General features: G+C 40.4%; 2 protein-coding genes across 2 annotated transcripts in view; one reads left to right on the forward strand and one right to left on the reverse strand.

Moving 5' to 3' along the window:
- The window catches only part of HBP1 (HMG-box transcription factor 1), a 56,469-nt gene extending 53,846 nt beyond the window's left edge, over positions 1-2,623 (forward strand). Inside the window, exon 11 of the mRNA XM_040343535.1 lies at positions 1,711-2,623. Within this exon, the coding sequence (XP_040199469.1) occupies positions 1,711-1,728 (18 nt within the window). The 3' untranslated portion in view covers positions 1,729-2,623. The remainder of the gene's footprint in view (positions 1-1,710) is intronic.
- An 814-nt stretch (positions 2,624-3,437) lies between these two features.
- COG5 (component of oligomeric golgi complex 5) overlaps positions 3,438-13,756 on the reverse strand; it is a 480,035-nt gene continuing 469,716 nt past the window's right edge. The window contains exons 21-22 of the mRNA XM_040343536.1: positions 13,102-13,181; positions 3,438-3,926 (exon numbers count right to left, since the gene is read on the reverse strand). Of these exons, the coding sequence (XP_040199470.1) occupies positions 3,812-3,926; positions 13,102-13,181 (195 nt within the window). The 3' untranslated portion in view covers positions 3,438-3,811. The remainder of the gene's footprint in view (positions 3,927-13,101; positions 13,182-13,756) is intronic.

Raw genomic sequence — 13,756 nt, forward strand, 5'->3', positions numbered from 1 at the left:
CTGAGTGGCGCTCAGCCATTCATAGGCAGCTTTGTATTCTGTGAATGAATACAAAGCTTCCTCTGATTGGCCAAGTCTGAGAGTGTGATATCATCATCCTGATCCTCCCACTCAGTCAGAGGAAGGTTTGTATTCATTCACAGAATACAAAAGCACCGCTCAGCCAGACTGTTTTGTTCCTGGTGTGAGACAAGAAGTCTGTCTCGCAGTCGGAACCCAGCACTGTGTATTTTATGTAGCTGAAGTTATACAGTGCATAGAGACACTGAAGCACTTGGTGAAAGTAATAGATTGTTTGCACAAGCTTGTTCCAAACTATTTCAATGGATCTCCAAACTATGGCCCTCCAGCTGTTGCGGAACTACACCTCCCATGAGGCATTGTAAAACCCTGACATTGACCGACACGATTCGGCATAATGGGAATTTTTGTTCCTGCTAACTGGAGAGCCATAGTTTGTAGACGCCTGCCCAAGAGAGATAAGACCGTGCTGGAAAAAATAATGGTGGCCACACAAAATATTGGCACTTTGGGCCCAATTTGAACATTTTCACTACTCACTTTTGTTGCCAGCAGTTTAGACATTAATGGCTTTGCGTTGAGTTATTTTGAGGGGACAGTAAATTTACACCGTTATACAAGCTGAACACTCACTACTTTACATTGTAGCAAAGTGTCATTTCTTCAGTGTTGTCACATGAAAAGATAGAATAAAGTATTTACAAAAATGTGAGGGGGGGTGTACTCACTTTTGTGATATACTGTATGTAGCAGACTCAGGAGGTAAATGGTCAAGCTGATAAAGGGGATGTGCCCCAAGTAACTGCTGGGAAGAAGGAAACTGAAAGCAAAAGTGCTTCTGCTGTAAACTTTGAGGATGAGTTAAGCCACAGTGCTTACAGCTGGGGACATCTGCGAGGGCTTGTTTTAAGGGCCAAATCACAGAGCAGCTGGAGAAATTCAGCACTCCAGCCCCTCCAGTGTCGTGCACGATTCAGCTTTTTTTAAAACAAACTTTGCAGTGAAGTACGTTTTGTACACTTCATATAATGTCAGATGGCGCTGTGTTGCCTCACATTGCAGTGTAATTTGAGCCTGTGTGCTGCAATAAAATGCAGCAGTGCAGATGGGACACATTGAAAACAATTGTTTCTTGTGTGTCCCTGAGACGCGAGTGAGGAAAAGCTGATCACCGGCTCTTCTTGTTTACATCGTGATCAGCCGTGATTGAACATGGCTGATCACGTGGTAAAGAGTCTTCGTCAGAGACTCTTTACCTAGATAGGTGTTGCGGGGTGTCAGACTGACATACCGCAACATCGATCGCTGCGGCTCAATATCCTGAAGACGTCATATGACGTCGGGTCAGGATATTGAGACCACTTTGCCGCCGTCATTTTGTAATAGGGCGGGCAGCAAGTGGTTAATATTATTCCTTGGCCTCACCTGTTAACTGGTGCAATAATAGACAGTTGTGATTGCAAGCATCAATGAAATGTTTGTTGGTTTCTATTTAAAGTGATGATTAAATCCCATTTTATTAGTTTGTGATATCACTGCTCCATACTCATATTTTATTCATCTGTTTTATTGGTGCCCCATTCTTCCTGGTCTGTGGCAGTGTTTGAACATTCTGTTGATCTAACTTGTATCATGCAAGCAATTAACCCTTCTGAGACTAGTGATTGAAACATTCTGCATCTCTTCCAGGGCTCACAACAGCATTAAATATGAATGTAGTGGAGGATCCTGTTGGAAAGTTGCTGTTCGTCTGCACAGAGGAAGAAAATCTGACGACATATTGTGGAAAAGTGACAAAACCACACTAACTGCAGCGTCATAGAATTGATATGACTGAAGGTTTTCTTTTTTTAAAGTATAGCATTACATATGCAAAAATATCAATATTTTAAACCAAATTGCCTTATTTTGAAAAAAAAGAATTATATATCAGGTAACCTAGGCTTGAAAAAAAATTGATATCCTGTGGTGCTACAATGAGGTGTGTATCCGTGTATTGTTATAAAACAACCAGGTAAAAAAAAATGGGAACGTATAGATCATATAACTGCTGTTTATCGACCCTACTGCTTATTAATATGTATTGCACAGAGTTAATTATCTTTGGCGTTAGAATTTATATATTTCTGACGTGTCTTTTAATGCAAAGTGCATGGAGCACTAACTGACTATTCATTGCCACTCGGCTATTTGTACTATGGCAAGTGGATCATTAGCTTCCTTATGGAAAAAGGGGCCAGCTATTTCTTACAGACCCCTATGAAAACCAAGGTGTTGAAGCATAAAGTTTAGTAATTTAGTTGGCTACAGAATCTACAGATAGAATTTATTTTGCTATAAGAAAAAAAAAATGTCCTATATGATGGGGGGTGACTTTGCACTTAATTCTGGTGCAACACTTGCACTTTACTTCTTGCAGCTGTTGAAACAAACAGATGCATTTATTGTGGGTCCTGGCTGTATGGCTGTGAGATGTGCTGCAATCATAGCTTGAGAATCACGGCTGTAAAACCATTTTATTGTCTGACGTCTCAATATAATGCCCCAGTAATTTTTGCACAGTATATACTTGTATATTTCAAATAAATGTTGTTGAAATGGTGTTCCGTGTGTTTGTTGGTGTTCATTGGCATAGCACAACACATTCAAAAAAGGAAAGATTAAAATTTTATTACATCCGTTTTACTAAATACATTTTATAATCAAACAGTTCATTTTATTTTATATACCGTATATATATCAATGACATTTTTTTGAAGGGAATATAGCGGTTACACAGCCTGCTCATCTTTCCTTAGGAGGCTGTAAGGTCATGCATGTGTGGAGCATTATTTACATCATGAAAATAATTCACAGTGGTTTTGTCTTCTTAAAAGGGCATCACTGACATATACAAGCAAGAACTCTAGAAAGGGAATTTTGCCTTTTAGAGGCCCCAAAGAAAACAAAGCCAATGGAATCATTTATATCCACCCAAAATGGGGAAAAAAAACTGCTTTGGGCAAATTCTTACTTCAACTGAACCATGTCACAAAGATAAACAATTGTGTGTGGTGAGGCTCTGGCAGAAGCCCATTGTAGCCCCTAAGTGGTTCAGTGAATAGGTTTCACCGACTCAAAATTTGTATGCGACACAATGGCTGCATCCATCAGAACCTCATCACACTGGTATCGTCCTTCATGCTTGTGAAGAAATTTGGAACTTGCCTAATAACTCTTGCACCCAACACCCAATGTAATACATTTTGTACGCTTAATAGATTTCTTTAAGTATAACTAAAGGCAACACGTTTCTTTTAGATTTGGGTAGAGTTCTGATGGCCTGGGAGTCCCCAAAGAATTCCCTTAATTTGCAGGGATTTCCTCTCCCTTCCCGTTTGCCTATGAGACAGGAAGTGAAGAGAGATGTCAGCAATGGGACACAGATGGTAAAAAAAAAAAATCCGACTGGCTATAACCTAAAAATGGGAAAAAAATAAAAGTTTTGCCTATACTTCAATCAAATAAACTGTCCATGAACCACTAATAGTGTATATTAGATTCAGATAGGTAGTAAAATAAGATAACTGTATTCAACTGAGATATTCCATTTCAAAACTATGCTTCCAGTTTTCTTCACAAGCCTCATATATACTACATTTCTAGTAATATTGGTAGGCATCTTGTTTACTCCTGAAATATGTCATTCCCTGAAAGCAAACAAATCAGAAAAATTTCCCCCATTTCCATATATCTATCTTATAACCTTGCAATCAAATTACATGTAAGGATGTTGTCATTGATGACACCGCTATGGTACTGTGGACGTGGCTTTCTGAAGAAGCTGAACCATGATTGGATAAACTGGAGCAAATTCCTTGCCTTCTCTGGCTTTCACGCTCTGCACATAGGCCTCCAGCGCTCCTCTGGAAAATGAAACACAAAATTAGAACTTTGTTGGATGACAAGAACATACCTTCATGTTGTCACTATTAAAGCACAGTTGTAGTATATTATAACAACATATGCTACGACAAGGCTAACTGCAACTTTGATTTGATGCCTTGGTAAGTTTTGGACAATCTTTCCCTATACAGAAAAGGCTGGTGATGTGTGTTTCTTGTGAAACCTGGTTTTGCAGGGTAACTCTACTGATAACAATGGTGCTCTGAATTACACTATACAGGTCTCCATGTCAAAGTCATTTTAGGGTTTCCTGTCGCTCCAGGCTACATATTACAGTAAAACTCAGGAGAGAAGGGCTGCCATCCCTTCCTGCATCCAAGAATACTGGTTGCCTAGCTGGCTTTAATGCTCCAAATCAGTGTTTCTCAACTCCAGTGCTCAAGGCGCCCCCCAACCGGTCATGTTTTCAGGCTTTCCATTGTTTTGCACAGGACATTTGATCGTTTTAACTGCCTTAGTAATTACCACAATGGTGTCATCTGAGGGAAATCCTGAAAAGAAGACCTGTTGGGCGCCTTGAGGACTGGAGTTGCGAAAACACTGCTCTAAATCACTTATCTAGAACAAGCATGCAGCTAGTGAAGTCACAATTCCTCATGCTTTCTAGGTTAGAACTCTAAAAACCCTTAAAGCGGAGGGTTCGTCGTTTAAAAATTATTTTTTTATTAAAAGTCAGCAGCTACAAAGATTGTAGCTGCTGACTTTTGATAAGGACACTTACCTATCATCCAGGGTGCAATCACTCAGCTGCCCCACCGCCATCCTCAGTGAGGGAATCAGGAAGTGAAGCGTTGCGGCTTCACTTCCCGGTTCCTTACTGCACATGTGCGTGGCGCTATGTGAATGAGCGGATGTCTCCTGGAACAAACACAAGGTCCCAGAAGACACTGCTCCCCATTTCCCAGGAGGCAGCACAAGGAGGAAAAGAAAAGACCACCATGGACAACATAGTGGCAGATTAGGATGATCTGCCTGGTAACAGCTGCTTCTGGTAAGTATAAAAAAAAAAAATCCTAATTTTTTGTAGCCTTTTTGGCTATTTTTTTTTAGGGTGGACCTCCACTTTAAGACATGGGTCAACCTGACCTAGCAGCCAGATAAACATGAACAGTATATGCAACCATTTGTATCCAAAATATTTCCTGGACAAGTTACTACTCAACCAATTGACCCTCGACGTTTGTGCTTCAGGCCTCAAAACCATTTTCTAGGGTCCTAAATAGATCATACATCAAATACAAGATTGCAGTTCCATTTCATTTGGAAATCCCCTTTAACCAAAAGGAAAAGCAGCATTGGTCCTTGCAGCAGTAAGATTTTTCATTTCAGTATAAATTGCCAAGGGCATGCTGCCTTGTGCTGTGCTATATGTGCCGTGGTCATGCTCTTGACTTTTGCCAACAGCTGTGTCACCATCAAGGGGATGGGAGCCAAACATCCTCTGACTGGAGATGTAAATTAGACTCCAGGTTTGCCCTTAGCAGCACCTTACTATTTATCTCACACTTTTCATGGAAAGCAGGTTGTTGTGTGCTGAACTGGAAAGACACCGCAAAAATTAGTAACAAGGTTTATCCTGGTTTAATACTACATATGAAGAGGAAGACGGAGACTTCTACAAAGGAAATAATTCCACAGAGCCTGAAAGATATTGCAGGAATGAGAGGATAAATCTGCAATAAGAACTTAGTCTGATCTTATTACATATAAAATCTGCTCATGTCTTAAGCTGTTGTAAAAATGCATTATTTTCCATTACTAACTGCTGTAATAATAAAAAGAGTAGAATTACACTATAAAGTCTGCAGACTTAACATCTAGCATCATGACTATGACATAGAATAACTTACATGTATCAATAATGAGGATTTGCTGAGGTTGGCCCATAAATTGTACAATATTACATCTACATCTATTATCTCAATTAGTAACCAAAAAAAAAAATGGGAGCTGTCAAGAACATGGAACAGTGTCAGTCTGCTATGTCATCACTAGACCTGACTGCACACAGAAAACATCATCTGATATGACAAATGGGAGAAAATGTCTATTTATGTAACTGCTTTTAATAAATGTGGAACAGCTGCATGTTCTCCCTGAGATATGAATAGGGTTCAGGGGGGGCAGGATTTTAAGAACATGGGGGGACATGACCTCAAAATTAGCAGGAGGAAAGTTTAAAATTAACCTTAGAAAGTAGTATTATTATTATAATAATAATAATAAAAAAAATAGCAGAGGCTGTGAGTCAATCAACAGTAAGTGAATTTATGCCAGGGATAAACATACAGTCATGGTCCATAAATATTGGGACATCGACACAATTCCAATATTTTTGGCTCTATACACCACCACAATGAAAATGAAACAAACAAGATGTGCTTTAACTGCAGACTTTCAGCTTTAATTTGAGGGTATTTACATCCAAATCAGGTGAACAGTGTAGGAATTACAACAGTTTGTATATGTGCCTCCCACTTTTTAAGGGACCAAAAGCAATGGGACAATTGGCTGCTCAGCTGTTCCATGGCCAGGTGTGTGTCATTCCCTCATTATCCCATTTACAAGGAGCAGATAAAAGGGCCAGAGTTCATTTCAAATGTGCTATTTGCATTTGGAATCTGTTGCTGTCAACTCTCAATATCAGATCCAAAGAGCTGTCCCTATCAGTGAAGCAAGCCATCATTAGGCTGAAAAAACAAAACAAAAACCCATCGGAGAGATGGCAAAAACATTAGGTGTGGCCAAATCAACTGTTTGGAACATCCTTAAAAAGAAAGAACGCACCGGTGAGCTCAGCAACACCAAAAGACCCGGAAGACCACGGAAAACAACTGTGGTGGATGACCAAAGAATTCTTTCCCTGGTGAAGAAAACGCCCTTCACAACCGTTGGCCAGATCAAGAACACTCTCCAGGAGGTAGGTGTATGTGTGTCAAAGTCAACAATCAAGAGAAGACTTCACCAGAGTGAATAAGTTCAATGTACTACAATTAACCAAACCCATAATGTGGATAAAAACTTAATCGAAAATGATTGTCACACATTTTAGAGATTTAACCATAGCATGCCCCTTTGATCAATTATATGTTGCAAATACTATGCATCAGCATAGTATCACAGACAGTTTATCATTAGTAATATACAGCACAGATGACACACCTTCATCAGACAAAAATGATTTAATGTCTAGAATAAGGAAAAGTGTCAGTTCTGGCCATTGCAACCAGCCAGGTGTTAGTATTAATTTTTAGAAGACACTGAACATGGCAGAAAATGGTTGCTATGGCAAACACAGACATTAAGGGGGCATGATAGATCTGAGGTACAACCTTTATTTCCTTCCAAGAACACTATACATATACTGTAGGTGTACAGCCGTGGCCAAAAGTTTTGAGAATGACACAAATTTTATTATCACAAATGTGTGTGTCAGATGTTACTATGGTATACTGAAGTATAATTAGAAGAATTTCATAAGTGCCAAAGGCGTTTATTGACAATTACATTAAGTTTATACAAAGAGTCAATATTTGCAGCGCTGACCCTTCTTTTTCAAGACCTTGGTAATTCGCCCCCGGCATGCTGTCAATCAACTTATGGGCCACATCCTGACTGATGGCATAATCAATGCTTGGAGTCTGCCAAAATGTGTGTTTTTTTTTTTGTTCACCTGCCTCTTAGGGATTGTCCACAAATTCTCAATGAAATTAAGTTCTGGGAAGTTTCCTGGCAATGGACCCATAATTTAGATGTTTTGTTCCCCAAGTCACCTTTGTCTTATGGCAAGGTGCTCCATCATGCTGGAAAAGGCATTGTTCGTCATCAAACTGTTCTTGGATTGTTAGGAGCAGTTGCTCTCGGAGGATGTTTTTTTTACCATTGTTTATTCATGGCTGTGTTCTTAGGCAATATTGTGAGTGAGCCCACTCCCTTTGCTGAGAAGCAACCCCACATATGAATGGTCTCAGGATGCTTTACTGTTGATTGACACAGGACTGATGATAGCGCTCACCTTTTCTTCTCCGGACAAGGTTTTTTTTTTTTCCAGATGCTCCAAACAATCGGAAAGAGGATTCATCAGATAAACTACTTTACCCCAATCCTCAGCAGACCAATGCCTGTACCGTTCACAGAATATTCAGCCTGTCTCTGAAGTTTTTCCTGAAGAGAAGTGGCTTCTTTGGTGCCCTTCTTGTTGCCAGGCCATCCTCCAAAAGTCTTTGCCTCACTGTGTGTGTAGATGCACTCACACCTGCCAGCTGCTATTCCTGAGAAATCTCTGCACTGGTGGCGTCACGGCCCCGCAGTTGAATCAACTGTAGGGCACTTGCTGGACTTTTTTGGGCACCCTGAAGCCTTCTTCAGAAATGCAGTGGAAATGTTTTTTTTTATGGGATTAAAGGGTCACTAAAGGAAAACAAATTTTTGCCTAAAATTAATGTCTGCAAGGTAGACAGACAGAATAGTGTAATGATTCTGTTAAAAAACGAGTAAATACTTATTAAATTCCTTCATCTATATCACCTCCGGCATTCTAGTTTCTGTTCTCTCATTCACTTCCTGGTTTGCATTGTTCGTTCATGTAAGAACTACATTTCCCAGTATGAATTGCGGCACGCCCAGTAATTCACACCTCCTTGAAGTCTCTAATACGTAGAGAGCGTCCTGCCACACAGATGTAGTTCCCAGGAGGGGGTGAGCACGTTACTGACCACCGCAGTAAAGCCTCCCTTCACGGTGGTCAGTAAAATCAGACAAGCAGGAAGTGAACAGAACAGAGAAGAAATAGAGCAACTTCTGAGCAAAAACGAACAATGAGGAAGTGAAAAGAGGAATGTCTGCAGGTAAAGGATGCTTATTATGAAAAAAAAAATTTCCTTTACAACCCCTTTAAGTTCATTTTCATGGCAAAGAGAGACTTTGCAATAAATTGCAAATCATCTGATCACACTTCATAACATTCTGGAGGCAGCAGACTTTGTGAAAATTAATATTTTCGTCATTCTCAAAACTTCTGACTACGGCTGTATAATGTATATTTTTAGATGTATTCAAAGGTAAATTTCCAAAGTCCAAAAGGATACTGTTGGGGTGTTATGTGGCTTCCACCTATTGTTGGCTTAGTGTGCATTCTCTGACTGGTGTATAGAATGTCAGTTCCTCTAGGGCAGAGACAAATGTGATTGTTTATCGGTATAAAGCCATACAAGTCAGATGGGTAAGTTATTGGTAAACCACTAAAAGGTAAAGCGCATAACACCGATTTTCTCGTTATCATGGCATCTGAAAGTGCATGGACTATATTAGGCAGCAAGTGAACATGTTGACCCTAAAGTTGATGTGTTGAAAATAGAAAAAATGGGCAAGTGTAAGGTTTGCGCAAATTTGACAACGGCCAAATTGTAATGACTAGATACCAGAGTCAGAGCAACTCCAAAAAGCTCTTATGGGATGTTCCTGGCAACACGATCATAGGCAGCCAGGCTCATAGATGCAAGGGGTTTGATTTAATTGAAAAACTACTGTAGCGCAAACAAAAATAATGCTGGTTTGAATAAAAAGGTGTCAGAACACAAAGCGCATCACAGATTATTGCATATGGCGATGTGCAGATCAGTGTCCACATCCAAAAGTGTCCACAGTGGGCACGTGAGCATCAGAACTGGACCACAGAGCAATGGAAAAAGGTGGCCTAATCTGATGGATTCAAGAATGGTTTGAGGAACACAACAACCAGTTTGAGATGTTGACTTGGCCTCCAAATTGTCCAGATATCAATCCAATCGAGCATCTGTGGGATGTGCTGGATAAACAAGTCTGATCCATGGAGGCTAATGACACTTTGGTGCCAGAATACACAGCATGCCTTCACAGGTCTAGAGGAGTCCATAGCTAAATGGGTTATCGTAGGCGGTCCAAATGTTATGGCTGATTGGTGTATTCTTTGACATTGAAAACAAATCAATACTTTATTTAGAAATTGTAGCATAACAGGAGAAGCCAGTATAAAGCACAACAGGACCTGACTTACAGCTGGTTAATGACGACCTCTGGCAAGACTATGTTTTACAGGAGGAGACAGCCCACGGAGGGGCTAAACAAAGCAGTAGTAATGACCAAATTATGCATGGGGTTTTTATAGCTGGCAATATAACACTACTATTACTAGTTAGGTTTAGTACAGATTAGTCGGAATGAGTTAAATATGACTACACTCACTGGATGGTCAGTTAAAGGTAAAAATAATAGGAAAGAAGAGCCGGAGAGCAAAAGGGCAGATTTGTTGAGGCTCAGAAAAGTTAGTGGGAGGCCACAAGCACATGGCAGGACGTTGTGGCCACCTTATCAGTGTATACTCTCCAATATTTGGGGAGATGTGCAAAAGGTGGCTATATCACTAGTGCAGAAAAATCTCAAAAAGTGTCAGCACTTGAGTGAGGCCGAAGGTAAATCTTTAGTGTGAGCAAAATAACAACATTTTCTAAAGCTAACAGTTTTTTTCAATATTCTTGGGCTTCATAACATTGGCATTATGCTGGCCTTAATAGATTCAGCTTCACAGCAGAAAAGCCGGGCAATTGTTGTGTTCCGGATCTTAATCAGCGCCTTGCCAATGAAGCCTCAGTCCTCGCATACATAGAATTCTCTGCAATGTAATCTGTGGGAAAATGGTATATCCATCCTCTTCACAGATCTATGTGCAGATCTTGCTGATCTGTGTATGGGGCCTGCATATTATTGCGACTTTGCACAACCAAATCACACACGTATTTATAGTGACAACAGAACTGGCTGATCGAAAACCTACTAGAAGAAAGAACACATTTTTCAATATAACTGCATGGCACAAAAATGCCATTACATGACTATAATCTATTAATATTTAATCACAGCCTGGTGACATTTAATATGTAGCAGAGATGGAATGAATGTTTCTCTTCTAGGCACAAATGAGACTACAACAACCACAAAAAATGCAACACGGAGGAAAATCGCACTTTTTCACAGACATTTTTCCTTGTAGATGACTAAATCACAAATGATCTTCCGACTCTAAGAAATGTTATTACAATTCAGGAGTTTCATCTAATTTAGAATAATTAATGAGACAGTATCATTAGGACACACAATAATGTTCCTCTGAGGATGAAACTGAGTAAGCCTTGCAGATATATTGCTGCAATTATACAAGCAATATTATGCATGAGAGACATGGCCATCAAAGTAAAACCTGGGCACTTGCTAGCTGATGCCCATAGCCTTTGCTCAGATGGTTGTTTAAATGAGACAGGACTGTAAAGGAACCGTGTAAGAGCCATGCATTAACTGACCTCAGAAAAATATCAGTCACATGAATGTATGAGATGTTAACAAGTTGTGGTCAGGATTGCCCATGCGAACTCAACAGCAATACATATAGAACATGCTAATTATTGCATACAGTAATATTATATGACACAGACTTGGTGAGAGTCAGAAATATTTCACTCTTTCATTGCATTAAAGTACAAAAAAAGTACATAATAGTTTGAAATTACTTGAAAAGCTAGTATAAAATATATAAAAGACTTAGAGGGAATTTATGTAGTCTAATTTATATAAAGCCTTAAAGGAGGAGAAGTAGGGCCAATGCTTTTTTGGCCCTACTTCTCCTATGGATCACAGGAGTGCAATTCGTTCTGCACTCCTGTGACCCGTTTTATGTTGACAGTGGGCTAAAGCCCGCTGTTAGCTGAAATCACTTAGCTGGTCCAGGCTTTGGAAAGATCCTGACTTTAACGTGGAGATACACCCAGATGCCTGGACCAGTAGCTGGCTCAGCCTCTCAGCAAGCCTCTGGGAGACTTAGCCAACTGCTCCCACCCCTAGAACAATGCAGCCAGTGACTGACTCTCTGTTCTTTGAGGACTAGGAACTGAGCCATCAGTGGTCTTTGATCACTCAGTTCTCCATCTTGTAGGCAGCGGGGGACCAATGCTGCATCCATACTCCACTTTTAAGGATTACACAGCATCAAACACATTAGTCTTATTCATTCCCTACAATAGCCACAGAACACACTAGGCCCAATTTTAGGTGGGAACCTTACAACCTACTGCTATACTTTTGTATTATATAAAAAAAACACACAAGCATAAGTTTGAACTCAAAACCTGCATGCAGATTGTGAGAAAAATTCATCCAAGGACAATTTGGAAGACAAAATGCTTGCTTCAGGATGACTGTTGAGAATTTATAAAATAATCTGTTGGTTCTGACCATTTGCAGCAGAGTGCTGAAACATGGATTCTGAGATTCTCTGGTGTGGTCCAACTTTAGATCTATCACCCTCAAAAAAAAAATTCATACACTAAGGCCGGGTACACACGAACAAACATGTACGGTGAAACCGGTCCGTCGGACCGTTTTCACCGTACATGCCTGCCAGAGGGCTTCTGTACGATGGTTGTACACACCATCGTACAGAAGTCTGCGCGTAAACAATACGCGGGGCGTGTCCACGTCGTCGCCGCGACGATGACGCGGAGACGTGGGCGGGCCTGCCATTTAAAGGCTTCCACGCATGCGTCGAAATCATTCGACGCATGCGAGGGACGGCGGGCGCCTGGACATGTACGGTAGGTCTGTACTGACGACCGTACAAGTCCGAGCGGGCAGGATTCCAGCGGACGGTTTTAAAACACGTCCACGAATATTTGCCCGCTGGGAAAAGGCCCGGCGGGCAAATGTTTGCTGGAATTCGGCCCGCTCGCGCCTACACACGACCGAACATGTATGCCGAAACTGGCCCGCGGACCAGTTTCAGCATACACTTCTAGCAGCTGTCCACCATGCTACCAGTCAGAGCATTATTCCCATCAATTTCTAATCATCTAAACAAGCTACAATATAGTAAAATGAACTTCATCAAGATTTAAAAATCCTACAAAACCCACTCCTATTGCTGTGCTAAAATGTGTCCAGTAATACTAGCAGATGCTCCCCTAAAGAGAAATTACAGGTAAGGTATGGCGCTATCCATGACAGTACCTAGCCCCATTAATCAAATCCTGCCTGCTCTTATAATTTAAAAGTGGCAAAATAATACCATTTAAAACGCTGTATTCCATTTTATGCCGTTACCCCATTTACCTGATGAGAACGAGTCTGTCTTTTTCAGATGGGTGGTCATCCAACCATTGGGAGTAACGAGCAATTGACCATTCAGCTCTCTGCAGAAAAATGCACAGAATGCTATATAAATACCAAACATACAGAAAATATCTGATAAATATGAGCAATGTGAATTATTCTGAGTAAATTCTCCCTTAGTGAAAGTTTCTGACTCTATATAGATCATTGCATTAAAAATCCATTTAGAAGAGATTTGCTGGGCATGATTACAGGTTTATCTTTAAGATGAGCTTTAGAGATAGTTGGAATGTTAAAAATGAATGATCAGTGCTGTAAAATTGGACGTACAGGCCAGACACCAAGAAGTCAGTCTGTAAGCCTCATCCCAACTAATCTAATGTTTTCTATATTTAGAATATGGCCTTGCGGTGGCAAAAAAGAGCCAGAGGAGACAGTGTACACCATACGGCTACAAACAAATGCAATCCTAGAGTTTCATTATTTTACCTCCCTATGTTATTCTAAAACAATATACACAACATATCAGTAAAATACTCATGATCAAATCTTTCCTGGGTGTATGGCACATATGACAAGGTGCTCCAGACACATTTCCCAGATGTGATGATGAGAGGACGCTATGCTGTTTATTCAGCAAATCAGTGGTGAAGAT

This window comes from Rana temporaria, chromosome 3, assembly GCF_905171775.1.
Source record: "Rana temporaria chromosome 3, aRanTem1.1, whole genome shotgun sequence".
NCBI classification, from domain to species: domain Eukaryota; kingdom Metazoa; phylum Chordata; class Amphibia; order Anura; family Ranidae; genus Rana; species Rana temporaria.